General features: G+C 56.3%; 2 protein-coding genes and 1 long non-coding RNA gene across 5 annotated transcripts in view; 2 read left to right on the top strand and 1 right to left on the bottom strand.

Annotated features, from left to right (window-relative positions):
* Window positions 1-7,212: 7,212 nt before the first annotated feature.
* Window positions 7,213-27,562, top strand: part of LOC131483243 (uncharacterized) — a 148,177-nt gene continuing 127,827 nt past the window's right edge. Inside the window, exon 1 of the long non-coding RNA XR_009247584.1 lies at window positions 7,213-7,333. This is a non-coding gene — a long non-coding RNA (uncharacterized LOC131483243). The remainder of the gene's footprint in view (window positions 7,334-27,562) is intronic.
* On the top strand, window positions 8,406-17,128 carry RFC2 (replication factor C subunit 2). Its single transcript, XM_058680862.1, has 11 exons — window positions 8,406-8,557; window positions 10,582-10,651; window positions 11,137-11,178; window positions 11,362-11,468; window positions 12,608-12,709; window positions 13,698-13,798; window positions 14,319-14,476; window positions 14,566-14,631; window positions 14,939-15,019; window positions 15,799-15,912; window positions 16,757-17,128. The coding sequence occupies exons 1-11, from the start codon at window positions 8,469-8,471 to the stop codon at window positions 16,865-16,867; spliced, it is 1,041 nt and encodes a 346-aa protein (XP_058536845.1). The 5' UTR covers window positions 8,406-8,468; the 3' UTR covers window positions 16,868-17,128.
* Window positions 19,084-25,070, bottom strand: LAT2 (linker for activation of T cells family member 2). 3 transcript variants are annotated; one of them, XM_058680863.1, is made up of 12 exons: window positions 24,955-25,070; window positions 24,610-24,649; window positions 23,626-23,669; window positions 23,411-23,456; window positions 23,171-23,208; window positions 22,899-22,934; window positions 22,785-22,815; window positions 22,295-22,350; window positions 21,533-21,631; window positions 21,317-21,388; window positions 20,961-21,084; window positions 19,084-19,813 (listed from the first exon to the last, which is right to left on the bottom strand). In XM_058680863.1, the coding sequence occupies exons 1-11, from the start codon at window positions 25,052-25,054 to the stop codon at window positions 20,978-20,980; spliced, it is 669 nt and encodes a 222-aa protein (XP_058536846.1). In that variant the 5' UTR covers window positions 25,055-25,070; the 3' UTR covers window positions 19,084-19,813; window positions 20,961-20,977. The 3 variants fall into 3 exon arrangements, with proteins under 3 accessions (XP_058536846.1, XP_058536848.1, XP_058536847.1); XM_058680865.1 differs by having other exon boundaries at window positions 19,085-19,813; window positions 21,533-21,598; XM_058680864.1 differs by lacking the exon at window positions 19,084-19,813 and having other exon boundaries at window positions 20,960-21,084.

The raw sequence follows: 27,562 nt of genomic DNA, 5'->3' as shown, positions 1-27,562 counted from the left end.
TGGCTCTTGGCTCATATCAGACTCAGTCCCAGTCACTGGAGCAATTGGGGGAGTAAAGCAGTAGATAGAAAATTCTCTCTCTAACTCTGCTTTTCAAATACAGTTAAATTAAAATAAATAAATAAACACACAGAGAACAAGACCAGGTAAGAGAACTACTTGGTGAAGCATGACTTTGAAAGAAGCCATTGGGGTCCGGTGCCATGGCCTAGCGCAAGGAGCCCATATGGGCGCCAGTTCTAGTCCCAGGAGCTCCACTTCCCATCCAGCTCCCTGCTTGTGGCCTGGGAAAGCAGTGGAGGACGGGCCCAAAGCCTTGGGACCCTGCACTCACATGGAAAAAGTTCCTGCCTCCTGGCTTTGGATCGGTGCAGCACCGGCCGTTGAGGTTACTTGGGGAGTGAATCATCGGATGGGTGATTTCTCTGCCTCTCCTCCTCTCTGTATATATCTGACTTTGCGATACAAAAAATGAATCTTAGAAAAAGAAAGGAAGGAAGGAAGGAAGGAAGGAAGGAAGGAAGGAAGGAAGGAAGGAAGGAAGAAAGAAAGAAAGAAAGAAAGAAAGAAAGAAAGAAAGAAAGAAAGAAAGAAACCATTGGAAAGGCAAGGAGGGAAAAGCTCCAAGGGTTAGTGGAACCTGTCCAGGCACCAACTGGAATCCTGCTGGACTTTCAATGAAGGGAGAATTCGCTGCTGGCCGACTTCCACAAAGAATGTCATTCCCCTCCCCCTCATCCGCTACCCCACACCCCTACGATCTCCAGCACACACTAAGCAAGTTCCTATGGGGATCTGCATCAGGTGACAGCAAGCAGAACAGGGTCACCCTCCACTGCTTTCCCAGGCCACCAGCAGGGAGCTGGACGGGAAGTGGAGCAGCTGGGACATGAACTGGTGCCCCAGATGCGATTCTGGTGCTTGGAGGTGGAGGAATAACCAGCCAAGGTGCCACAAAAATAGACTTTCTTAGAAAGGAGAAAGGAATTGGGGGGAGGGGAATCCCAGACTATACAGAATTATACGATAAAATTCAAAAATTAAAATAAATTTTTTTGGGGGCCCGGCAGCGTGGCCTAGCAGCTGAAGTCCTCGCCTTGAACGCGCTGGAATCCCATATGGGCGCCGGTTCTAATCCCGGCTGCTCCACTTCCCATCCAGCTCCCTGCCTATGTGGCCTGGGAAAGCAGTCGAGGACGGCCCAAAGCCTTGGGACCCTGCACCTGTGTGGGAGACCCAGAAGTGGCTCCTGGCTTCAGATTGGCTCAGCTTCAGCCATTGTGGCCATTTGGGGAGTGAACCAGCTGGGGGAAGATCTTTCTGTCTTTCCTCTCTGTAATCTGACTTGCCAATAAAAATAATCTTTTAAAAAAATGAATCTTGTTTTAAACAAAATAAAATGAGGAAATTGTTCAAGTTGGGCTAGCTGTACCCCTTCTGGCTATGAAAACCTCCAGGTTTCAGTAGCTTTTCAGAAGAACAAATGAACACAAGTCTCTGAGTTTCTCAAGAAAGATTCTAAGGCAAGCGACTCCGGGGGATTTAGTTCCAGGAACCCTCAGAGACTAGAAAAGAGTTTGTAAAAATCCGCTCGCGGTCACCTTGAGCGGCTGCGGGAAATTTTCCTCCAGATCCCGCGCGCGCGGCGACAGCAACCGAAAGACTAAAAACGGCCTGCGAGCCCCACCAGCTGGCGGGTTGGTTTTATTTTTTTCCCTCCTTGGCTCGGCCTAGAAACTCATATTTTATTCACGGCGATTGAGGCCCTGGGAGGCCTCGATGTAAACAGGATGTAAATATTTGGGGGTGTGAAGGGGGGAGTGTAGGGACCCCGCGGTCACGGCCCCGCCCACCTCCACGGCTTCTGATGGTTGGGGGTGGGGACATCACCAGCGCTGTGCCACGGGAGTTTGGGGGCCCAGGCGTCAGATTCAAGGTGCACCCTGTTCTTCTCCGGCCCTCACCTGTCTCCCCTCCAACTCAGACTTCCTTTCTGCCAGCTCCTTCCCTCTTTCCTAAAGCAAAACTGTCCCCTGCTCCCCTGTTCTCCCCCACCGCCCCAGACTGCACCTGCAGGACCTGGCTGAGCCCCTGTCTAACTGCTCCCCAACTCTGATAGGGCCTCCAGACAGTTCTGTCCTATTCGGAGCATATGAGCAGGTGGAGAAACGGGATGTATTATACTCAGTGGGCAAGGGTGCCATTGATAGGGGGCAGGTGGTCACCCTGGGCATAGGTGCCAGCTCCTATTTGTCACCATCGCCAGATGGATGGCTGTGTGACACATACAGGGCATTTGGGGCTCCCCCAGCCCGCCTCAGCCTCTGCTTTCTCCTTTACTCCCCACCCTGCCCCAAGGCGGTTCTTGAAACAGCGCAAATTGCAGCCTTTGAGCACAGTCAGGGTTTTCAAAATTGCACCCTGTGCCAGCAGCCCTGGGAAATGAGGTGAGTGACAGGTGAGCGGGCAGCAGGAGGAGGACTGGGCTGAGCCTAAACTGCTCCCGGGGACCATTTCTCTCAATGAGCCCCAGGCTTGGAGGCTTCTGGGAGTTGGGTTAGAACATACACTGAGCCCCACCCCCACCAGCATGGGGAGACCTGGAGCAGGTGCCTGGGTGTGGAAGCTCTGGGGGTGATAGTGACAGAGTGGGAGCATGTCCCCACATTCAGAAATCATAACGGATGGTGATCTCCTGAGCTGACATCCGTAGTTATTTCAGAGAAAGAAAGAGAATGACCCCCTCTGTATGCAACGGCCTTGGTTTCATTGGACCTAAGCAATGTTACTTGACCAGAAAAGCAGCTATTAGTTGGCTGGCAATTTGGGCCTGGTTAATGCCAAATTTGTGTTAACTGTATCAGTGTGCCAACTTATATACTATTTAAGACTTATTTTTTTTTTTAATTGGAAAGTCAGATTTACAGGGAGAAGAAGAGACAGAGAGAAATATCTTCCATCTGCTGGGTAACTCCCTGAGTGGCTACAATGGCCAGAACTGATCTGATCTGAAGCCAGGAGCCTCCTCCAGGCCTCCCATGTGGATGCAAGGTCCCAAGACCCTAGGTTGTCCTCAACTGAATGGGATGTGGGATAGACTGGACTAGTCTGTTACACACACGGGCCTGTGCGGGAACCAGGGCTGGGGACAGGCCTCAGACTGGGCTGCAGTTCTCACTGATGTAGGTGAGGGTCTAGTGTATGGTGGGCAGGGTTAGGCTGGGCTGCAGCATCCATTGGTTTGCATATGAGACGGGGCTAGAGACAGAACTGACCATGTGACTCCAACACCAGTTGAGTGTTATATAGGTTACATGGGTTTATGGACTGAGCCGGACCCCACACTGGCTGGCATACACAGGAGTAAGTTTGGGGCCACCTCTGGTGAGATTTCTTTGGCCCCAACCCAAATGGATCACTGGACTCAGAACTCCAACTACAGTGAAAATTCACAGGATCTGTGGTCTGACTGTGGAGTGCATGTGTCAGAGCTGAGTCTGCACAGTTGCTGAGGCCTGTGCAGTGGATGGCATACCCAGATGCTCATGGAAGGACATGACTGCCAGTTCACTGAGACCTGCAGGGGATGTCTGGTACCATGGAAGGCAGAACAGATTGCTCAGCTCTCCCAGTCAAGCTTGGACAGTATCTGTGCAAATTGAGACTCTAAGATGGACTATGTCAGCCAGTGGCCCTTGGAAGGATTTCCTCAACCTCAGGGCAACAAAATCAACAGCACCTCAGAACTATCAAAGCCATTTAAGCAGGACCCTCAGAACAGGCTCCACATTGGGAATTCAGGGATGACAATGGGTGGCCGGAGCCCATTCCTGGGTATTGATGCGATTGGGCTGCTAGGAGCGGTGTGGTGCTAGGCCTACACTGTTAGGAGTGGTGGCATAGTGACACAGTGGGTAAAGCTGCTGCCTGCAGCACCAGCATCCACAAAAGGTGCCAGATCAAATCCAGGCTGCTCCACTTACCCTCCAGCTCACTGCTTGTGACCTGGGGAAGCAGCAGAGGATGGCCCAAGTGTTTGAGCTCCTGCACCTATGTGGGAGACCCAGATGAGGCTTCTGGCTCCTGGCATCACTCTGGTCTATCCCCAGCAGCTAGGGCCATTTGGGGAGTAAAATAGCAGATGGATAATCTGTCTATGCGGGTGTGTGTGTCTCTCTCTCTGTAACTCCTTCAAATAAATAAAATAAAATCCAGGGACTGGCACGTGATGGTTCAATTGGCTAATCCACTGCGTGCAAGAACCAGAATCCCATATGGGCACCCTGTGCATGTCCCAGCTGTTCCGCTTCCCAACCAGCTCCCTGTTTGTGGCCTGGGGAAAGAGCAGATGATCCAAGGCCTTGGGACCTTGCACCCAGATGGGAGACCTGGAAGAAGCTCCTGGCCCCTGGCTTTGGCTCAGCTCAGCTCCATTGGCGGCCATTTGGGGAGTGAACCAGCAGACAAAAGATCTTTCTCTCTGCCTCTTCTTGTCTATGTGGATCTACTTTTCTAATAAAAACAAACTGTGGCCTGGCATGATGGCTCAGTGGTTACATCCTTGCCAGGCACTCCCCAGGATCCCATATGGGCACCATTTCATGTCCCGGCAGCTCCACTTCCCCTCCAGCTCCCTGCCTGTGGCCTGGGAAAGCAGTTGAGGACAGCCCAAAGCTTTGGGACCCTGCACCTATGTAAGAGACCTGGAGGAAGTTCCTGACTCCTGCCTTTGGATCAGCTCAGCACCAGCGACTGCAGTCACTTAGGGAGTGAATCAGATCTTAAATTTTAAATTTTAAGTGAAACAGATAAATTATACAGTTATACACAGAATGTTTCCACTTACTAGAAAAAAATTTTTAGATTTGTTTTCATTTGAAAGGCAAATTTACAGAAAGAAAGATCTTCCACCCACTGTTTTACTCCCAAGATCATAACGGCCAGAGCTAAGTGAATCCGAAGCCAGGAGCCAGGAGCCTCTTCCAGATTTTCCACCTAGGTGCAGGATCCCAAGTCTTTATCCATCCTCTGCTACTTTCCCAGGCCACAAGCGGGGGTAGCGGGAGGGGAAGTAGAGCAGCTAGGACACAAACCAGTGTCTATGTGTGGGGTTCTGTTACCACAGGAAGAACTTAGCCTACGATGCCTTGGTGCTGGCTCCTACTTACTAGAAGCAGATGGCTTATTGTGCTGCTCCCCTGCCTGTGGTGCCAGCATCCCATTTAGGCACCGATTTGGGTCCCGACTACTGCACCAGCTCCCAGTTTGTGGTCCGGGAAAACAGCAGAGGATGGTCCGCATGCTTGGGACCCTGTAGCCACATGGGCGATCTGGAAGAAGCTCTTGATTTCCAGCTTCAGACAGGTCTAGCTGAAGTTGTTGTAGACGTTTGGGGAGTGAACCAACAGACAGAAGATCTCTTTCTCTCTCCTTCTAGGTCTCTAACTCTGACAGTAAAATAAAATGAAGTGAAATCAACTAAATAAATCTGAAGAAAAAAATCCTGGCTCGCAGTAGTACTTCATGGTCACATGTCACCTTTGTCTCATGAATACATGCAAAATATGAGGGCCCTGGGTGTGGAACCCCTGGCTTGGTCCAGACAGCACATCCCACTCCTGCCCGGATAGCTCTGTGCCTCAGTTTGCTCCTCTGTTCAGTGGGCATGGGAAAGGGAAAGGCAGGGACTCCCCATTGCTTTGTTTCCTTTGGTTGAAAAGCAGGTTAACTTCTCCTGTGTCCTGGCCCAGGGGCTGTGGCCAGTGGTTCAGTCGCACTTGCTTTCTGTCACACTTCCTGCTTTGGGAGGCAGTGGACAAGGGACAGCTTAAGTGCTTGGGTCCCTGCCACCCACATGGGAGACCCAGACAGAGTTCTGACCTCCTTGTGTTGGCCTAACTCAGCTCCTCCAGCTGTGGGTGGTGGCTCCATGAATGTTGATGTTATTTTCTGGTTATCTGAAATATTTTAGAGCCAAAAGATCAGAGATGAAAAGCTCACGAAGAGAACGGCTGCCGACTGACACACACATTTCCCCACCTCGACCCTGCGCCACCTCCCCAGTGTCAAGTCCTGCACACAGCACCCAGAGTGACCCAGAAGGTAAACTGAGACATGGAGCCCTTTGCCAGTGCTCTCTGGGGCCTTCTCCTTACTCTGTAGAGGCCTGTGTGGGTCCTGCTGGACAGGCCCCTGTGTGCCCCCTCTCCCCGTTCCCCTCAATTCCTGATCCATCCAGCTCCTGGGTGTTCTGGTTGTGCTGTGTTCATTCTTTCATAGATTTTGCCCTTTTGTTGGTGTGTGTATTTGTGTGTGTTGGGGGGGGGGTGTCTGCAGCCCCTCCCTGGGTCAGCTGCTACAGGCAGCCTTGGAGACCTTGCTGAACAGGACAGACAAGGGAGAAAGGACAACACACAGGCCAGAAGTCCAGGTGAGCATAGATTGAGGATAAGACCCACAGGCCCTGGGGTGGAGAGCAGGGGGCAGACAGTACCAGCAGGCAGGTGCTCCTCCCAGGCTGTGAGCAGGTGTTTCAATTTACGGGTCAGGGGTCAGATGCCCCTCCCAGGTAAAGCCCTTCCTGACCTCACAGCTGGGTGCTGCCCTGTTGCTGGTATCCTAACCTCCCAGACATCCCTTTGTCTAGCGCTAAGAGTAAACTTCTGATTGGCGGCTGCTGGGCAGGTCGTGTCTGTTTCCTTCCCTGCAGGGCAGGTACTGAAAGGCTCAGGTTGCACTCCATCAGTACTGGCGAAGGGCAGAAAGCAAGTCAGACTAGCTGACTCCTCTCTTATTAGATGAAAAAACTGAAATTAAAAAAGTTAGAAAAAAGTTTAAAAAAAGATTTTAATTGGAAAGGCATATTTACAGAGGCAAAGATCTTCCATCCATTGATTCACTCCCCAGTGGCTGCAATGGCTGGAGCTGAACCAATCTAGAACCAGGAGCCTGGAGCTTCACCCAGGGGTGGCAGGGACCCGAGCTGCTGCTTTCCCAGGTGCAGGGAGCTGGGGACCTGAACTGGTGCTCTCTGACATGGGATGGTTGTATTGCAACCAGTGGCTTAACACACTATGTTGCAAAGCAAGCTCCATTTAAGAAAAAAAAAAAAAAAAAAAAAAATATATATATATATATATATATATGGCAGAGTTATAGTAAGAATGAGTGGGGCTAAAGTCCTCGCCTTGAAAGCCCTGGGATCCCTTACGCGCGCCGGTTCTAATCCCGGCAGCCCCACTTCCCATCCAGCTCCCTGCTTGTGGCCTGGGAAAGCAGTCGAGGACGGCCCAAAGCCTTGGGACCCTGCACCCGCGTGGGAGACCCGGAGGAGGTTCCAGGTTCCTGGCTTCGGATCGGCGCGCATCCGCCCGTTGCGGCTCACTTGGGGGGTGAATCATCGGATGGAAGATCTTCCTCTCTGTCTCTCCTTCTCTGTGTATATCTGACTTTCCAATAAAAATAAATAAATCTTTTAAAGATTTATTCATTTTATTACAGCCAGATGTAAGGCTTTGGGCCGTCCTCGACTGCTTTCCCAGGCCACAAGCAGGGAGCTGGATGGGAAGTGGAGCTGCCGGGATTAGAACCGGCGCCCGTATGGGATCCCAGGGCTTTCAAGGCGAGGACTTTAGCCGCTAGGCCACGCCTCCGGGCCCTAAAAAATTAAATAAATAAATCTTAAAAAAAAAAAAAAGAGAGAGAGAATGAGTGGTACAGTGAGAGAGATCGTCCATCTGCTGATTCACTCCCCAAATGGCCGTAACAGCTGAAACTGAGTCAGTCTGAAGCCTCTTCCAGTTTTCCCAAGCGGGTGCAGGGACCCAAACACTCTGCTGCTTTCCCAGGCTATAAGCAAGGAGGGAGCTGGATGGGAAATGGAGAAGCTGGGACTCCAATCAGCTCCCATATGAAGGGCAGACTTCGACTACTCCGCCCCCGCCCTGGACTAAGCCCTGGGGGCAGCAACAGAGGACGTCCCCAGACTAGCCTGGGAGGGGTCGGATTTGGGGCCGGGACAACTGACACACTCAGCCCCGGATGTAGGAATCCGCCCTGCCCGCGGCGGTCACTCAGGACGACACCTGGACACAGGCCGGTCCACGTCCACCCATCCTGGGACCCGGCTCTTCCTCGCTAGCGCCCTCCAGGGACACGCCGCTCCCCCTGGCCAGCGCGCGGCCTCGGATGACAACGGTCTACCCGACAAATCACACAGAGGCCCGCGGCCACCGGCTGCTTTCTTGCCGTCCGGGACCAGCGGCCACCAGAGACGCCGCGTCCACCACAGCCACCACGGCACCTAGCGACGGACGCCCAACCATGCTGGAACACACTGCGCAGGCGCACACAGGTACACGGCAGCGTGCTCGTGCCCGCGCCCGGCCTTCCCTGCCCTTAAGGGGGCGGGCCGTGCGCGATGGCGTCATGAGGCGGCGCCCTGGACGGCGCGAAGAGGAGGCGCGGGAATGGAGGTGGAGGAGAACGGCGGGGTTCCGGCCACTGCTCCTGCAGCCAGCAAGGCTCCCGGCAGCGCCGGCCACTACGAGCTGCCGTGGTGAGGGCCCAGGCACTGGTGGGCGGGCCGAGTCAGGGGACCCCGAAGTTGAGGGGGCGGGCAGGAGGTCCCGGGGCGGCATCGAAATTACTGGAGAAGGCGAGGTTGGCCGTGCTGACCCCCGCAGGGGACGCAGGCTGGAAAGTGTTCACAAGGATGAGGGCCACTGTAGTTTAAGAAATTTCCTCGTTCGTATTGTTTACATGTTGAGAGTGATAGCTCTGTGTTTGTTTTAGGGTCGCTAAGATAGTCAAATCGACTCCACCTTTTATATGTATATATATGTTTGTTTATATTGGAAAAGCAGATTCACAGAGAGAAAGACAGAGAAAGATCTTCCATCGCTGGTTCACTCTCCAGGTGCCCAGCACGGCCACAGCTGAGCTGATCTGAAGCTAGGAGCCTGGAGCCTCTTTCTGGTCTCCCATGCAGGTGCAGGGTCCCAAGGCTTTGGGCCATCCTCTGCTGCTTTCCCAGGCCAAAGGCAGGAAGCTGATTGGGAAGTGGAGCAGCTGTGATATGAACCAGCACCTATATGGGATTTGGGCAAGTGCCGGTAGAGGATTAGGCTGTTTAGCCATCACGCCAGGCCCCACCTCTCTTTGTATTCTGGTGGGGAAAGCCCATTTTTTAGTTATGACCTGTGTGGTTTGCATTGTATTCTGTTGGCATGTTCAGGATGCTTCAGGTAACAAATGAGTTGGTACTGAGTGAGGTTGATGAGAAACAGACCAAGGAATACAGATACTGCTAGATGTGCCATTCATTTGACAAGAGAGAAAAAGAGGAGGCCGCTCTGAGGCTCTAAAGTTTGGACAGAGAGCTGTGAGACCCAGGAACAGAGCTGTGGCTTGATGGAGGAAGTGGGGCCAAGCGGGGAGCGTGGCCCTGCACAGGCTGTGGGCAGCATGTGGCCTTGTTTGCCATGTAGCTCCAGGGGCCTGCGCTGTGGGTGAAGCTTTTGCCTGCATGGCCCTCTGGCTAATCCTCCACCTCAAAATGTCAGCATCCCATATGGGCAACGGTTCAAATCCTGGCTGCTCCACTTCCCATCCTGCTCCCTGCTAATGTGCCAAGGAAAGAAGAGGAAGATGACCCAAAGCCTTGGACCTGCGTGGGAGACCCCCAGAAGAAGCTCCTGGCTCCAGCCTGGCTCAGCCCTGGTCATTGTGGCCATCTGGGGGTGTGAACCAGCAGATAGAAGATCTTTGTCTCTGTGTAAATCTGCCATTCAAATAGAAACAAGTAAATTTAAGTATATGTGCATATACACGTTTTATTAAGAAATAGATAGAGCTGTTGGTGTGTACAGGCCGCTGGCCCGTCCACATTGCATCATGAGCTAAGCCATCCCACCAGCCTCGCCGTGCACTTGACACGTGACTGTGGGAACCCACAGGTGAAGAGGGTGGCCAAGGGGCTCAGCATCCCCTACCCCCATCTGTCGCCCCTGGTGATGTCAACGCTGTGTGTGCTGAGCTGTGACAGGCAGGCTGTGTCGCCCGCAGCATCACAGAGCTGCAGATGGCCACTGCTGGCCCTCCACCAAGGACCACAGTACTTGTTCCTGGTGTGAGGACAAAGGCTTTGGCGGACATCGCTTGTATGCTTCAAACCTCCTGCCCCTTGGTGTGTCTTTATTCACTGCAAAAATCCTCTCACAGTCCGCCCTGTCACGCTTTCATTTTAGGGTGCCCTTGCCAGCATTAAAAAAAAAAAAAAAAATTTTTTTTTTCATTTCGTTGAAAAGGCAGCGAGACAGTTATCTTCATCCGCCGCCTACCTGCAAGACAGCCCATGACATCCAGGCCAGAGCCAGGAGCCCAGGGCTGAATCCAGGCCCCTCCCACAGTGGTGGAGACCCAGGCATTTGAGCCCTCATCCCGCACCTCCTTGCCCCCGTCCACATTCACAGAGGGCTGCAGCAGAAGCAGGGCCGGGCCTTGAACCGGATGCTCCTGTGTGGGATGCGGGATGTACTGAGACTGCCATGTCAACGTGCTTCCGTGCTTCCCACGAAACAGGGTTGAAAAGTACAGGCCGGTGAAGCTGAGTGAGGTTGTTGGGAACGAAGACACGGTGAGCAGGCTGGAGGTGAGTGTGTGTCTGCTGTCCTCACTGTGGCTCTGCAGCCACATGAAGCCTCTGTCTGCCGTCCTTTCGTGTCAGAACTGTTCAGCTAAGAGACTCACGAACACAGGTGTCAGGCAGCTTCCTACCCCACCTTCCAGCCACAGCCAGGGCCTGCCCGGAAGCTGCGTGGCTGAGTGGCAAAGCCAAGACACCCGCAAGAGGAGTGAGCAGAAGTGCTCAGCTGTAGAGCTGTAGAGCAGCTGGGAACATCTCAACTTAGAGACAGATCGTCTATCTACTGGTTCATTCCCCAGGTGGCCTGGCAGGCGGTCCATGTGGCTCTCCCACAAGGGTGCCCGCTGGCAGGCAGCTGGAGTCAGGAGCTGCAGTGGGAGCGGGACCCAGGCACCCCCCTGTGGGGTACAGGAGCATCCTGGTAGTGTCTTAGCCGTGTTGCCAGCGCCGGCCCTGGAGCCAGCCCACCGTACCTCATGTTTTCTCTCCAGGTCTTTGCCAGAGAAGGGAACGTGCCCAACATCATCATTGCGGTGAGTGGCAGTCCCCGTTTCATGTCCTGCCTCTCTCCGGGGTTGGTGGGACAGCCTGTGGGGCGGATGCTGTGAGGCCTGGGGTTGGGGGGTGCAGAGGGGAGGCTAGTGCCTGCTGTGCTGAGCATGGAAGTCACAGTCGAGCTGGTGACAGCAAGCACTCATTGGGACTTTTTCCCCCAGGGCCCCCCCGGGACAGGCAAGACCACCAGCATCCTGTGTTTGGCACGAGCGCTTCTGGGCCCGGCTCTGAAGGATGCAGTTCTGGAGCTGAACGCTTCCAACGACAGGTGCGTGTGGGGGTGTGAGGGCAGCGGCAGGGGCCAGTCCCGGTTGCGCACGCGCTGGCTCTGCTGGCTGAGTCCTGCAGCCTTTCCAGGGAGAGCGTGGGAGCCAGCACGGGAGCCACCTGCTTCTCACCGCCGTCTCAGAAGTGCTTCATTTGTCTCCAGGTTGAATTCCTGGTTTAGAGTGGGACTTTCACTTAAGTATTCATTGCAGTAAAATCCACACGGAGCTTGCAATCTTAAATTGCAAGAATTATATGTTTATTTACTTGAAGGGCAGAGTGAGTTTCTACATCCACTGATTTATTCGCCAAATGACAGCAATGGTCTGGGTTGGGCTCGGCCGGAGCCAGGAGCCTGGAACTCTATTTGGGTCACCACACGGGTGCAGGGTCCCAAAGCATTGGGCCATCCTTGACTGCTTTCCCAGGCCACAAGCAGGGAGCTGGATGGGAAGTGGAGCAGCCAGGACATGATCTGGCGCCCACATAGGATCTGGAGCTTGCAAGGTGAGGATTTAGCTATTCAGCCATCAGGTCGAGCCCTGCAGCTGACAGTTCAACTGCTACACTAAACACTCACTTTCAGAAGCATTGGTGACTCATGATTTTTTTGAAAAGGCTCTATGATTGCCAAGTGTTTTCTATTTCAGACTTATAATAAATTCCCTTCACAACCATCAGTATAGTGATCCCACTGTCTCCCTCTAATCAATCCTGCGCACATCCCTGCCTTCCTTCAGCTCTTTTAGTCACTCCCAGGGTTAGCTGTGTAAAGACAAAGCACAGTGTCAAGGTGAAATGTCTGGGTTCTCATTGCCACACAGCGTGGAGGGGCCAGCGCCATAGTGTAGCCCTTTCAGGTGCCACCTGTGGCGCCAGCATCCCATACAGCTGCTCCACTTCCCATCCAGCTCCCTGCCTGTGACCTGGGAAAGCAGTGGAGGATAGGCCAAAACTTTGGGATACTGCATCTGCATGGGAGACCTGGAAGAAGCGCCTGACTCCTGCTGGCTTTGGATCGTCTAACCATCGGGTCCTGGAGTTCCTGGCCCCTGGCGGCTCTGCAAGCTCTTGTGAGGGTCACTGGGCTAGGATTAGGTTCTCCCGTGGTGACATGGAGACCCCCACTTACTGTTTCAGGGGCATTGACGTCGTGAGGAATAAAATCAAAATGTTCGCCCAGCAGAAGGTCACCCTCCCCAAGGGCCGGCACAAGATCATCATCCTGGACGAGGCAGACAGGTAGGGAGCCGTGACCTCAGCCGTGACCGGAGGCACAGGGCCATGCTGGGGATACTCACTCAGCATGTGTCCAGCGGCAGCAGGGCCTTGCCTCCTGCCTTCCCTTTGTTAGATAGCTCACCCATGCTAGAGAGTCCCTGGCCCGGCACAGCACAGGGGCGTTCCGTGGGCCGTCCAGATGGTGAGAGTTACATACCAACCTCACTAGTGCAGGTGCGACAGATGGAAGGGAGGTCTGTACCATACAGCCATCAGTCACGTCCCCGAAGTCAGTTCTTACATGATCCTCTCTTGCCACACTGTGCGTTTCTGCATCATCAAGATGGTAGTACTGATCATTGTCCAGTCCTGACCATTGTTTATAATGTTAGAGGCTGTGTTCCACATTGTTAGTCTCACTGTGAACATAGTTTGTAATATTAAGTTCTGTGGTATGGCTTCACCTTAGCCATTTTCATATAATAATATCAGCTGGGCTTGTTCACACCTACACGTGTTCTCTTGTGATATGCCAGGCACTCGGCTAAACGCTGTATAGGTAAGTACTTTGTTTAGTTACCAGAGCAAGTGTCTGGTACCGATGGTGAGCTCATCTCCACCTTGCACCCTGAGGCTCCAGGAATTGCCTGAGGCTCCAGGTAGCAGGTGGTGGCCCACGGGACCCCATCTGAACACCTGTGTGACCCCACCCCAGGTGGGGGTCCTGTATAGACTGGGCATGCTCAGCTAGGGACTCAGGGACTCCTGGATCTCACTGGGGAAGTTGATAGCCATCTTCACGAGTCTTACCCATGGAGGCCCTCTTGGGATGCTGTTGGTCCCAAATGCCGTTTGTACGGTCTTTAAAGGGTTGGCTGGGCCTGCTGCCTCCCAACAGTCCAGCCCAGGCACTGGGGGCCTGTTGCTTGGGTTCCTCCACAGGCAGGGGGCGCTGTCCATCACCCTGGGCTGTGGTTGTGAGCTGCCTGCCTATGTCTTGTCTTTCCAGCATGACGGATGGGGCCCAGCAAGCCTTGAGGAGAACCATGGAAATCTACTCCAAGACGACTCGTTTTGCCCTGGCATGCAATGCCTCAGATAAAATCATAGGTGCGTGGGAGCTCCAGGCCCATCTCAGGGCGCTGCCGCTGTCTGCGTGCCTGCCGGTGGGCTCCTGGACCTAGCTCCATGTGGCCAGCTTCCTAAAACTTAGGGCTGTTGGTTGGTTTGGCTTTTTTTTAATCAACAAATGGAAGTGGTATATCTTTATCATGGTCAGCTTGACATTTTGAGATATAATTAGCTTGTTCCTTTACTTGTATGAGGAAGTAGTATTAACTTCCCTCTGGAGATGCAGAAAGTGGAGCTGAGGTGGACTAGATTTGGGGACCCTCTACAGATGTCCCACGTGGAGTATCAGGGCCCCAATCACCCATGTTGTCCCCGCTGCTGCCCAGGAGGTAGAAGCACCTGGGCCTGCTGCGATGGAGTGTGTCCATCCCAGGCCATCCTGGGCCGTGCCAGTTTGCTGGTGGACAGCATGAGTCACTGCTGAGCTGCTGCTGGCCAGGCCGTCGGGGAGCTGACACAGCTTGGGCCAGGGACCTTCACCCCCGCCTGTCCCCCACAGAGCCCATCCAGTCGAGGTGCGCAGTCCTGCGCTACACCAAGCTCAGTGACGCACAGATCCTGGCGCGGCTCCTGAACGTGATCCAGAAGGAGGAGGTGCCCTACACAGATGACGGCCTCGAGGCCATCATCTTCACCGCGCAGGGTGACATGCGGCAGGTGCGTGGGGGTGGGGGGAGTGTCAGCTGTGGGGCAGGAGGACAGGAGGACAGGAAGGTCACGCCACCTGTGTCTGCCGTCCTTGCCAGGCACTCAACAACCTGCAGTCTACCTTCTCGGGGTTTGGCTTCATTAACAGTGAGAACGTGTTCAAGGTACCACGGCTGCCACCCGCATGGTGGCCCGGGGATGGTGCGGGGGGGCAGGTGGGAGGGCTGGGGCATTGGGCCCATGTCGGGTGGGGGGAGTGGGATAGTGAGCCCACGTGGCCTCCCAATTCCTTCGTGGGTCCCCTGGGCTCCCCACCACCCCTGAGGAAGCCGCCCTAGTGCCTGTGGTGGCTGTGGTGATCATTGCCCTCTGGTCAGCATCTTGTGACCGTGACCCAGAAGCGGGTTCTGTGTGTGACCACTGCCCGGTCACGGGTGAAAGCGGCCCAGCGCCTCCCTGGCTCTCGTTCAGGTCTGTGACGAACCTCACCCTCTGCTCGTGAAAGAGATGATCCAGCACTGTGTGGATGCCAACATCGACGAAGCCTACAAGGTGGGCCCCTGCCGGCCCCTGTGGCGTGTGCGGGCAGGGTGGGGGTGGGGTTGTGCCCAGGCAGGCGGAACTCCTCAGCCCATGTCACATGGCATCACTTTGCCTGAGAAGCAAGGAGCGAGAGCTTCCACTCACTGGTTCACTCCCTAAATGGCTGCAGCAGTCAGGGCTGGGCCAGGATGAAGCCCAGAGCCAGGAGCTCCATCTGGGTCTCCCCTGTGGGTGGCAGGGGCCCACGCACACCGTCACCTGATACCTCCCTGGATTCACAGTAGCAGGTAACTGGGTTAGAAATAGGGCAGCCGTGGCTCAGGCACTCTGATCTGGGAGGCAGCTGTGTCCAGCGCCTGCCCTTAAATCACGCTGGTCAAGTGCCACAGACCTGCCAGAACCAGGCCTGTCTTCCGGCTACGCTCTGGTCCTGGGCAATGGGAAAGCCCTGCCCCTTCTCCAGAAATATTGCCCCCGCATGGGGGTGCCTCCCACATCCTCCAGAGCCACACGGAGTGAGGAGTGAACCCCTCCCCGGGTCATGCTGTCCCAAGGCAGCCAAGAACACAGTGCCTGCAGGTTGACTGGGCTTAGGGCAGGGACACAGAGGCATAGTCCGAGAGCCAGGCTGTCCTGCAGAACGTTGGCAACACTGCCCTCTGCCTTCCTTGAATCATTCCATGGTGACCTGGCCACTAGCTGCTGTCTGGTGAGTGGGGTGACAGGAGTGACTCCCCCGTGATGCCCAGTAGCCTCATGGCCTGTCTACCATGCCTGCCCTGGTCCAGATTCTTGCGCACCTGTGGCACCTGGGCTACTCCCCAGAGGATGTCATTGGCAACATCTTCCGCGTGTGCAAAACCTTCCAGATGGCAGAGTACTTGAAACTGGAATTCATCAAGGTCAGTAGCAGGAGGTGGGGAGGCACCCTGTAGGTGCTGTGGGGGCTGGGAGGGCTTCACCCCCCTTCCGCAGCAGCAGCCTGGCTGCCCTCACTGGAGTTCTCTCCTTCATTTTTTCTTAGCTATAACCTAGTGTTGTTTGTCACTGGAAGGCGTGGGCACATATGCACACACACACACAGACCTTACACTTACTTTATACTCCTTAAATGCCCACAACTCTTGGGTTTAGACCAGGCTGAACCCAGGGCTCCCATGTGGGTGCAGGGGCCCAAGCACATGGGACATCCCCTGCGGCTTCCCCAGGGAGCCGGATCAGAAGTAGAGCAGCCAGGACTCCCGGCTCCGCTGTGGGATCCCAGCACTGCAGGCGGAGGCTTAGGGTGCTACGCCATGCTGGTCACCACAGGTGGAACTCAGTCTCTTAGCTGCATCCTGCTGAGAAGGGCATCGCCGGTCCTGTTACCCCCACCACAGTCGAAGTATCAGCAGTCCGTCACCCCAGAAGCTTCCGTGCCCCCGTTGGGAGCCAGCTCCACCCCTCACCACCTGGGAACCACCCATCTGTTTTCTGTTGTGGGGACAGGAATTTCCTGAATCTCCAGGGAATGGAATTGGGCAGAATCTCAGGTTTCCGGCCTGCAGCCACATAGCTCCGTACCCTGTTGTCTGTGTGATCCCAGTGACTCAGTTGCCTTTTCCGGCTGAGTTGGATTCCGTTGTTCTTCTTGGGCAAATTCGTAGCAGTGAGCGTGCTTGGTCACCTGTGATGCGACCATTTAACCCCGGAAGGGCAACTCTCCGCCCCCTCACTAACCAGCCGCCACTGGGGCTTGCTTTGCAGGAGATCGGGTACACCCACATGAAGGTCGCGGAAGGCGTGAACTCCCTGCTGCAGATGGCCGGGCTGCTGGCCAGGCTGTGTCAGAAAACCATGGCGCCCGTGGCCAGTTAGCGCTGAGAGCTCTCGCAGGCCATGCCCGTGTGACCCAGAAGTCCCTGTGCCCGAAGCCCAGGAGCCTCGGCCTCAGGGCAGGGAGGGGGGCAATGCAGGCTCTGTGGATGGAGGTTGTGGCTTGCCATGGCTCTCCGTTGCTCCTGGCACACATGCGGCACAAGTGTGTGCATCCGGCATGAGAGCCATGGGGGGACAGGCGTGTGTGTGTGTGTGTGTGTGTGCTCGCCCTAAAGCTAGTAAAGATTTCCTTTGTGCACATGCTGGCCTCCCGGCTAATAAAACCTCACCGTGTGGTTCAGCAAGAAGCAACAGCGCCAGGCCACAGGAAGACCGGCTTCCTGTCCCAGCCTGTCCCTGGCCTCCCCAAAGTAGAAAAGGCGCCAGGGATGGCGGGCAGCATGCACACGCCTGATGGTCCCTGTGAGGGGCTGGGTGCACCTGACGCCCTTCCTGCTGAGACCGACTCCTCGGGCAGCAGGGAGCAGCTCACCCCGAGGGCCACCCCCACGGAGCATGTGCTCCATCCGTGTCACCTTTCCTGTGAGGTCACAAGTGCTCGTTGCTTTAGAACTCTTAAGATTTGGGCCATTTTTTGGTTTTGTTTTGTTTTAAGATTTATTGGGATCCTGTGCTGCCATTTAGTTGGTAAAGCCACTTACCTGCAACATCAGCATCCCATATGGGCACCGGTTCAAGTCCCGGCTGCTCTACTTCCAATCCAGCTCCCTGCTAATGCACCTGGGAAAGTAGCAGAGGATGGCCCAAAGGCTTGGGGGTTTCTTCCTCTCTTGGTAACTCTGCCTTTCAAATAAAGTATCTGTTTGTCTACTTAAGTATCTATTTAAAGTATCTATTTAATTGAAAGGCAAAGTGGCGCATTGAGATCTTCTGTCCTTGGTTTTAGTCCTGAAATGGCTGCAGCAGTCAGGACTGGGTCAGACCACAGCCTGAGAGTTTGGAAGTCCATCCGGGTCTCCAACCTGAGTGGCAGGAACCCAAGCATTTGTGCCATCATTCACTTCCTGTGTGTATCAGTGGGAAGCTGGACTGGCGGGGCAGCAGCCGGGACTCGAACCAGCGCTTTGACATAGGCAGTTTAAGTTTTAACACACTGTGCCACAACCCCAGTGACGGCTCTGCTGACCGTAGAGTTGCTGTTTGTTGGTCATATACATACAGTTTGTTCCATTTTTTGAAATGATGCACAATGCCAGTTGTGTGGTTCTGCGCATGCTTGCCACCTGTACAGTTCATCATTTGGGATCCAGCCCATAGCCTGCTCACCACCCCCACACCATGAGTCCCAGGCTGAGAAGGGTGGTGAGTGTGTGTGTGGGAATATCTTGTGTGGGAAGCTTTAATACTCACTTGTGAGTTGCACTGGCCACTGTCACCAAGGCCTCAGGATGGTGGGCTGTGGCTGGGGGTGGGTGGGTTGGGGGTAGAATGTTGTCTGTAGGGAGTGCCAGGACAGCTGGGAACTGGCACCTGGAGCAGGGCGGTAGAACCTGCCAGCCCTCCAGCTCCGTGCCATGGCTCGCCCAGGCCACACAAACACCAGGATAGCTGTTGGGGTTAGGGCCTCAGTGAGGGAGCGCTAGGGAGGGGGTCCCTGGAGACCTTTGGGAGCTGAAGGCATGCCCATCCAAACCTGCTCAGGCCTCGGGCAGGTGTGTGGGTTCCCGCTGCTGGTGGCTGAGGCAGTCCTCGCTGGAGACCACCCCCCCGGTGGTCCCCAGCACCCCCACACAGGCCTCAGTCATGGTGGAAGCGCTTTTGCATTTTAGTGTTTATATTTTATTGGAAAGAGTGACAGAGATCTTCCACCCACTGATAAACCAAATGTCCCAAACAGCCAGCCTGGGCCAGGCCAGAGCCTGAAGTCAGGTGCTCCATGCGTTACCCATGTGGGTGCAGGGACCCACCCGAGACTTGGGCCATCATTGGCTGCCTCCGTAACTTGATAGTGAGAGCCAAGATTCCAGATGTGGGGTACCAGCCCCCAGTGGCATAGCTAGGGATGCCACAGCACCTGCCCTGCATGGAGGGGTCGGGGGCTCCTCTTGCCTCCCTGTGAGGTCATGGCTTCTGGTGTAGAGTGGCAAGTGGCCAACACTTGGCTTCTGGATGTATCACTGGGGAAAGTTCCGGGGCAGCCTAGGAAGAGGGTCAGGTGTGCACACAGGTTCCTGCCTGTGGCACGGCCCACAAGGCCTTAATCTTCATCCTGTAAGGCAGAAGCTGGCGAGCTGCAGTGGTTTATGGAGACATTTTGCCTGGAGTGGGGGTGCCTTGCCTCAACCTCAGGTCTCTGTGGGCTCCTGTCCTTTCCACCCCACAGTCATGCGCGGTTGTCTCTGCTGCTCAAGCCACAGGCAGCCCTGGAGCAGAGCAGGGGGCGCCCCTGGCCACTGTCCCAGCTTCCTCTCCATGTTGTGTCCCTTTTGTCCCCAGCAAGTCCCATGTCCACTGCTGGCCCCTGAGAATGACCTCTGGTCTTGGTTCTTTGCAACAAAGTCAAGGCCTCCACCGGGGCATGGGGAAGGCAGGTGCCCCAAACTCCCACAGGGAGCAGAGAGCGCGGAAGGAGCGGAGAGCTTCCTGAAGAGCAAGACAGAACTCTGGCCTGGATAGGGACTTCTGCCCATATACGTGAAAAGTAAGCCTGGGAGGGTGCATGGGTTCCAGGATGCCAGAGTATGGCAGACCTGGGGAGGGCACACATCCCAGAGTCCTGGGGGTCCCAGCATCACAAGAACTGGGAACCGACTGCACCAGTCACCTGCCTTGTCTCAGGGTGGTCCTGATCCTAGCAGAGGGGGCGGCTGTCACTCCACCTGTTCTCAGACAGGGTCTGCCAGGCTGTGTGTGGTCCTCAGAGACCCCATAGTGTGGCCACCACCAGGGCTCAAGGTCATCCAGTGCTGGGGAGTTCTGGGCTTCCTGCAACAGGGAGGAAGTTTGTTCAAAGGGGATGCTGCCTGACAGTTTCTTCTTTCCCCACCCCCCTCGGGGTGTGGGTGGGGAGATGGAAGACAAGCTGAGCAGCTAGTCTAGGGCCAGCACTCAGCTGCCCTCCTGCACCCTGGTTGTGAACAGAACCACCTGGCAAGCACGCCTTGTTGTCCTGTGTAACAGAGACTTCGGCTCTGACTTTGGAAAACTACCACAGAGGCGGGGCGGGTGTCTGGCCACACAGCAAGGGTACTGCTAGGATGGCCTGTCTCTTGTCTTCTGACCCGGCGTCCTGCTAACGCACACCCCAGAGGGAGGCAGCAGTGACAGCTCAAGTGACTGGATTTCTGCCAGCCACACAGGGGACCTGGCTCCTGGCGGGGCAAGTGTTGGCACTGGGAAAATCAGTGGAGGGAAACTCGCTCCATCTCCGCCTCCCTGTGCCCCTTAACTCAGCCACAACTTCAAGGGCAGGAATCTTTCCTGCAGTGGCCAGGAGCCAACACCTGACCGTACCCAGGCCGGTACTTCGGCCCATATAGCACAGCAAGGACCCTGTCTCGCAGCCAAGCTGAGCCCGCCTGGCCTGAGGGACCCTTGCCCTTTCCTGGGCTGGAGGGAACTGCCAGCACCTGGCTCCACACTCTCAGCGCCTGTGTCACACACACAGAGACACCTCTTCTCCCTCCTACATGCTGGGCTCCCCTCTAAAGTGAAGCTTGTCAGTTCAGCAGGTGACACTGCCTGGTAGGGCCAGCACCTGGTGACGCCTGTAATCCTTATGGGCCCCGGTTCAAGTCCCGGCTGCTCCACTTCCCATCCAGCTCCCTGCTGATGTGCCGGAGAAAGCAATGGAAAATGGTCCAAGTGCTTGAACCTCTGCAGGCAACGTGGAAGACCTGGATGGAGTCCCTAGTCCCGCAGGTGGCAGCTCTGAGCTGGTGGGATGCTAGGGGAAGACTTCCCCTTGTGAGAAGCAGCATCACCCACACCCTTCTGAGTACCCATGGGTGCTGCCTCATGACCCCCCTCCAGTGAGCTCCTAGCTCCTGCCCTGGATAGCAAACTCAGGAGCCAGATAACAGCCCCCTCCCCAGCATCCTTAGTGAAAACAGCCGCAGTGGGGACCTTATACCTTCCTTCCAGTCTTGCCTAGGCTTTGGGCACTGCCGGGTCCTGGTTCACATAATCGGGCTCTCCGTTGTCCTCATCAGGGCTTTCTGGTGGGAAGGGAGCCGCCGTTCCACCTGCTCCTTGCTCTGGGGGCCAATGGGCACGCAGCGGTCAGTGCACACTAGCCCCATTCCCAGCCCCCAACGGGAGAGCCCTCGGGACAGCTACACAGGTTGGGACCAGGCAGTCAGCTGTCCCTGTCTGGCATTTGTGTGGGCACCACCCTGGCTGGAGGGTTACCCATCTGCCCCCCCCCCACCACCACCACGGCACCCAGGTTAGCCCTGCCTAGCTTCTGTCCCCAACCCTGGCCACTACCCTTGATCCTCCTCGACTCATGCCACAGGTGGATGGAAGCCGAGTTCTGATAATCTTCTGAATCCTCACCGCCTGCAGGGGATTGGAGGGCCAAGGTGGGGCTGGGGGAGAAGCCTGGCCAGGATTCCAGGGCTTACTGACTCCCCTTGGGGCACTGGGAGCCAATGGGGGCACTCCCAGGAGACCTGGGCCCCCAGCCTCCCTGACGGGCCTCACCTGACTCGGGTGCCTTGGGTTTGCAGATAAGCACATTCTCGTAGGCCCCAGTGTCGTCGTCATCATCTGCCCGGGAGAGAGAGGGGCAGCACTTGTGAGCTAGGGGTGCAGGGAAACCGCCAGACCTGGCTCTTCCTCCTCCCGACGTCCCGCCAAGCCCCTAGACCCTCAGTACCCCCTCGGTACCCAAGCTTACAAGGTCCCATCCAAAAGCCCCGGGAAGGGCGGCCACTCCCCACCCTCCAGGAGCGCTGTTGGACTGTCGGGGTCTCAGGGATCAAGGCTGGCTGTGGGGCTCCAGAGCCAGGCACCCTGTCATCACCCTGGGGGAAGCTAAGCTTGAACTCTACCTCCCCAGTGTACACCTGTTACAATGCCTGCAAGAAAGGAGTCCCCTACCTTACAGTTTGGACATAGCAGAAAAGGACTGGAAGCCCCAGGCCTGTGTACCTGCCACAAGGCACCGCCCTCCCTCACTGTCTTTGTAAAGGGGCCAAGAGCCCCAGAGCACCAGCATCCCCAGGCCTGGGGAGCTCAGTTTCACTGGCAAACTGCCCCGTTCAGGGCTTTCCCAAAGGCCTCTCTGCTGCCAGCAGCAGCCTCCTGACCCTAGCAGCAAGCGACCCTGTCTTCCCACTGGCCCCTCCTTCCTCCATTCCCACCCCTCCCTCGGTTCCCCACACAATTCTGCAGGTGCATTTGGCCCCAGGCTGCTGCAGCCTCTCATCTGCGACAGCCCCCACCCCCAGGACCCTGCCTCACCTTCCTGGGGCCTCAGGAGCGGCCCCCAGTTGTAATAGTCGGCAGTATTGGAGTGTCTGTCCCAGGAAAATGCGCAATGAAGGTTGCTGGGCAGGCCTGACTCGGAGTCCCAGGGGCCAAAGCTGCTGATGGGGTCCCTCCTCCTCCCTGCCACCCCCACCTTCACCTCCATGAGGACCATAAGGGGACTTTCCACATTGTTAGGTGACCACAGGGGATACCTTCTGCCCTGGGGTACAGGGCACCCTTTTCACAAAGGCAGAGTCTCCCCATGCACGGCCCCTCCCCGCTCGGAGCAGGGCCACCCTGGGTCCCTACAAAGTCACAATCGCCTGGGGGACAACAGCGCCACCTGCAGTCCTGCCGTGACATTGCTTAGGGTGGGAAGGGTGACAGTTGAGAGAGCTGAGGGTGCAGCAGGGGCAGGGTCATCTGGGTAGGGGTGAGGGGAGGGAGCGGGGCCTCCCGGGGCAGGGGTGAGACCACTCACTGGTAAGATGCCTCTGGCTCTGTTCTGTTTTCTGCGGAAGAAGGAGGAAGTGGGACTTCGACCTGGAGCCCCATGGATCCTACCTCAGCCCCCCGACCCTCGGAATACACCCACCTCTGCTGAAGTGCTGGTACCTGGAGGAGGCAGGGTCTGGAAGGAAGGCCACCCCGCTCAGCGCTCCCCTCCACCACACCCACCCCACCCCATCCCTGCCCTGCCTCCCAGCCTTGAGGTCTCCAATATGCACCTGTTGGATGCTGGTGGACCTCTACGGGAGCGTGCATGTGTGTGCGCGTGTGCCAGAGCCGCCTGCCCTAGCTTGCGTCTCTCTCCATCCACATCCCCCCCCACCGGGTGCGCCCCTGCTTTAGCCCAGTGTCACTCACCCTGGAGGTTGGGCGGGAACTCCAGTAGCTTGTCCTTCCTGCTGGTTGGTGGGGTCAGGTGGGGCTGAGGCAGGGGGCGGGGTCCCAGGCTGCCCTATCTCCCCTCATCCCCACCCCCAGCAGCCTCCTGTTGGGCCCTCAGCTTGGGTCTGAGCTCAGCCAGGTGGGGACTCTACCCCCACCCAAGCACCCTTTCCTTTGTTTCTTATGCTAGGGGGCTGAGACGGGGCTCCATCCTACCTTGTGGACCCCTGGTCAGGGCCAGCGAGCCCCAGGGGCCTGACCACTGCGGAGATAAGAACAGTTATCAGCCAGGAAGGGGTATGTGGAGGGAGAGCCCAGCCCAGCCACCTGCTCGCCCCAGCAGATGCTGCCTGCCCCACCCATGCCCTCAAGGCCAGAGGGGACAGAAGGGACGTGGATGGGGACAGCACCAGACACCTCCAGGGACTCACAGGAATAGGTCCGGGTCACTGCAAAGCTCTGGGGTCCCTCTTGCCTGCAAACACACACAGGACAAGGTTGACCAAGGGCTTGTCCAAGACAAGGGGCCAAGGGTGGGGGTGCTCAGGGGCTGCTGCCCAATGGCTACCCACCCCAGGCCCACCCTTCACAAGGGACTGGGGCTGGAGCCTGGGCCCTCAGCCACACCCTCCTCTATACTGAAAGCAGGGCCTGTGGGGGCCCCAGGCCCCTGGAGACGGGCAGGGTAAAGTGAGCGGGCACCTGTAGGAAGGGGTGGGGAGGTGGCCACTTAGAGACCCAGAGGTGACTCTGGCAGGGAAATCGGTCAGCCTAAGGGGCTCTCCCATCTCCACTGCTAGCACCTCCCCAAGGGGACAGAGCCTCCTGGGGTCTCTCACTGCCTAAGTGCTTGGGACATTGCTACCCACAAGGGGCTCCTGGCTTCAAGGGCTCAGCTGCTGCCATTGTGGCCGTTTGGGGAGTGAACCAGCAGATGGAAGATCTCTGATTTTTAAGTAAATGCATAAATAAAGGACGCCAGAGGCCTCTGCCCTTGTGGCCATGCCCTCTCACCTTCCTGGGCACTTGTGGGCCCTCCCTGACGCTGCCACAGCCCACCCAGGGATCCCCGAGTCACAGGCCCATGTCCCTACCCAGCTGTGGGGTCACAGGTACAGCTGTCACAACCTGCTTTATGCCAGGGTCCCTGTTCTCCAGTGCCAGCCTAGTGAGTGACTGGGGTCAGGGGTCAAGGCCACAGGAGCCTGGACGTATGGAGAAGCCCTTTGGGCAAAGTAGCTGAAGAGAGAATGGGGCTGGTCCAATGGCCTGGGCATCTCAGAGCCAAGGCTGGGGCGGGGTTTTCTTGGGCTAGCGCTTCCCCCTGCCCCTCCGCTCACTGCTGGGGAAGTGCGAATGAAGTAGGGCAGGGGCACCTATGCCAACATCCTGTGTGGGACAGCGAGACAACTTACAGACTCCTCCGCTCGTAGATTTTTTCGGGCCTCTTGGGCTCTGCAAGAATAGGCCTGGATCAGCAGGCATCGGTCCTGAGACCCCAACCTACCCATCTCATCTCCCCTCCCTCCTCAACCCCATGCCCTCTGCAGGCCTCAGATCGCAAGGATCTTTGTGAGTTCTTCGCCCAGGACAGATGGCCCCAACCCCCTCTCATAGAGTCCTATCCACCCCCAACAAACTGCCCTGAACACCTCCAAACCAAAGCTTCCCCCTACGTCCCGGGAACCAGCAGCCTGTGAGGCCTCTGGGCACACGCTGCCACTGTGGCTCCGTCCATCACGCCCCAGCCCTGTGCTTACCTGTTTGGGGGCAACGCACACAGAGCCCAGCCGCCATCCCCAGTAGCAGCAGCAACAGCAGTGCTGCGCCTAGCCACAGCAGCTCGCTCTGGCCGCTCATGGCCGTTCCTGGTACCTGTACCCCGCCTGGAACACTGCAATGGGAAGGGGGTGGCCATGAGCAGGGGGACACCCCCACAGCCCCAGCCCAGCCCCAGCCCAGCCCCAGCCCAGCCCAAGGGCCCAGGTTCTGGTCTCCATTCAACCCTGACAGCTCCAAGCTGAAAGGCTACCGCCTTGCCTCCTTGGGTTATCATCATGCTTCGAAAGCGCTGGAAGGTTCTGGAGACCATGGCAGGGCAGCACATGCTCACAGCACTAAGTGTATCCCACTTAACCCTCCGTGGATGGAGCACACCTGCCTCACATGGCGGGGATGGGGGTAGTGACGGAGGCTGCAGAAGCCAAGGCTGCTCCAACCGCCTACTCCAACCTGTCACCTCCTTGGAACAATGTATCAGGGCCGAGCGCAGTGGCCTAGCGGCTACTAAAGTCCTCACCTTTCACGTGCCAGGATCCCACATGGGCGCTGGTTTTAATCCCAGCTCCCTGCTTGTGGCCTGGGAAAACAGCAGAGGACGGCCCAAAGCCTTGGGACCCTGCACCTGCATGGGAGACCCAGAGGAAGCTCCTGGCTCCTGACTTCAGGTCGGTTCAGGTCCAGCCGTTGCAGCCACTTGGGGAGTAAGTCAGTGGACAGAAGATCTCCCTCTCTGTCTCTCCTCCTATCTGTATATCTGACTTTCCAATAAATAAACAAAATAGAATAAAGAATATATCTGAAAGAGAAAGATCCTTCATCTGCGGGTTCACTTCACAGCTGCAGAAGGTGAGACTCACAGTGGTTGAGGGGAGCAGGGAGGGAGAGGAGGAGCTGCCGGGCGGTGGGGGGATGACACACTGTGGCACAGGAAGTGAAGCATCCCATGTGGATGCCGGTTCGAGTCCCAATTGGTTGCTGTCCCCTCCAGCTCCCTGCTAATGCACCTGGGAAAGCGGCGGAGGATGATCCAAGGCCTTGGGACCTTGTACCCACATGGGAGACCCAGAAGATGCCCCAGGCTCCTGCTTTGAGCCTGGCCCAACCCTGGCTATTGTGGTCATTTAGGGAAATGAACCAGCGTATGGAAGATCTCTCTCTCCCTCTCTCTCATTTTCTCTGTTACTCCACCCTGGGCTCCGCCTAGACTCTAGCTACCCACCTCGCTTGCTGTGTGATCCTGCAACCTCTCTGGGCTCTGCCAAGACAAGGAGGAATGTGGGGACACGTGAGCCAAGACACTCAGCAGGGACAAATGAGTCCCTGGCCTCATGACTGGCATGCCCCACGCCACCACCCAGGATGACGTCCCACTCCTGGCCACACTTCCCTTGCCCACAACCCTACCGCCGACCTTGCCCTGCAACTTCTGGCAGCCACCCAGGGGAGCCTACACCCCAGCGCTTGTTCATCTCCTGCTGCTGTGTAAAGCTGGGGGCCCCTGTCCTGGTGGGGAGCACTCCTGAGAGCCTACCCTTGCCTGTGTCCCAGCACCTCAGTGGTCTGGTCTATAAAGTGGGCAGCATAACCCAGTGCTTTCCTCAAGGACATGTGGGGAGGGAGAGGGGCGGACATCTGGGGCCTAGGTTCAAGTCCTGGCTCTGCTCCTGATCCGGTGAACTGCCACCCTGGGAGGCAGCAGTGATGGCCAGAGCTGTGGCACAGCAGACAAAGCCAGTGCTTGTGACGCCAGCCTCCCTTGCGGTTGCTGGTTCAAGCCCTGGTGGCTGCACTTCCCATCCAGCTCCCCCTGGCTCCTGACAGCTAAAGGAGCTCCCTGTCTCTGTTTCTCCATTTTGATCTTTGTAATTCTTTGAAAGCAATCAATCAGCATTCGGGGGCTCTCACATGGGCACTGGTTCAAGTCCCAATTACTCCACTTTCCATCCAGATCCCTGCTTGTGGCCTGGGAAAGCAGCAGAGGATGGCCCAAACCTTGGGACCCTGAGCCTGTGTGGGAGACACATTAGAGGCTCCTGGCTTCGGAGCAGCTCAGCTCTGGCTGTGGCAGCCATCTGGGGAGTGAACTAGTGGATGGATCTTTTTTTTTTTTTTTTTAAAGATTTGTTTTATCTTTATTGCAAAGTCAGATATACAGAGAAGAGGAGAGACAGAGAGGAAGATCTTCTGTCCGATGATTCACTCCCCAAGGGAGCACAACGGCCAGTGCTGCACCGATCCGAAGTCAGGAGGCAGGAACTTTTTCCAGGCCTCCCACATGGGTACAGGGTCCCAAGGCTTTGGGCCATCCTCGACTGCTTTCCCAGGCCACAAGCAGGGAGCTGGATGGGAAGTGGAGCTGCCGGGATTAGAACCAGTGCCCATATAGGATCCCGGTGCGTTCAAGGTGAGGACTTTAGCTGCTAGGCCACCGCGACGTGTCCATAGTGGATGAATCTTTCTCTGTTCTCTCTCTCTATAACTCTGGCTTTCAAATAAATGTTTTAATCAATCAGTACGTGAAAATACACCAACCAGGCTGCGCGCGTGCATGCGCGTGCACACACACACGTGACAGCCCCCCAGCCT

The sequence above is a fragment of the Ochotona princeps genome, chromosome 24, assembly GCF_030435755.1.
Source record: "Ochotona princeps isolate mOchPri1 chromosome 24, mOchPri1.hap1, whole genome shotgun sequence".
NCBI lineage: Eukaryota > Metazoa > Chordata > Mammalia > Lagomorpha > Ochotonidae > Ochotona > Ochotona princeps.
This window is presented reverse-complemented; position numbering and strand designations above follow the sequence as displayed.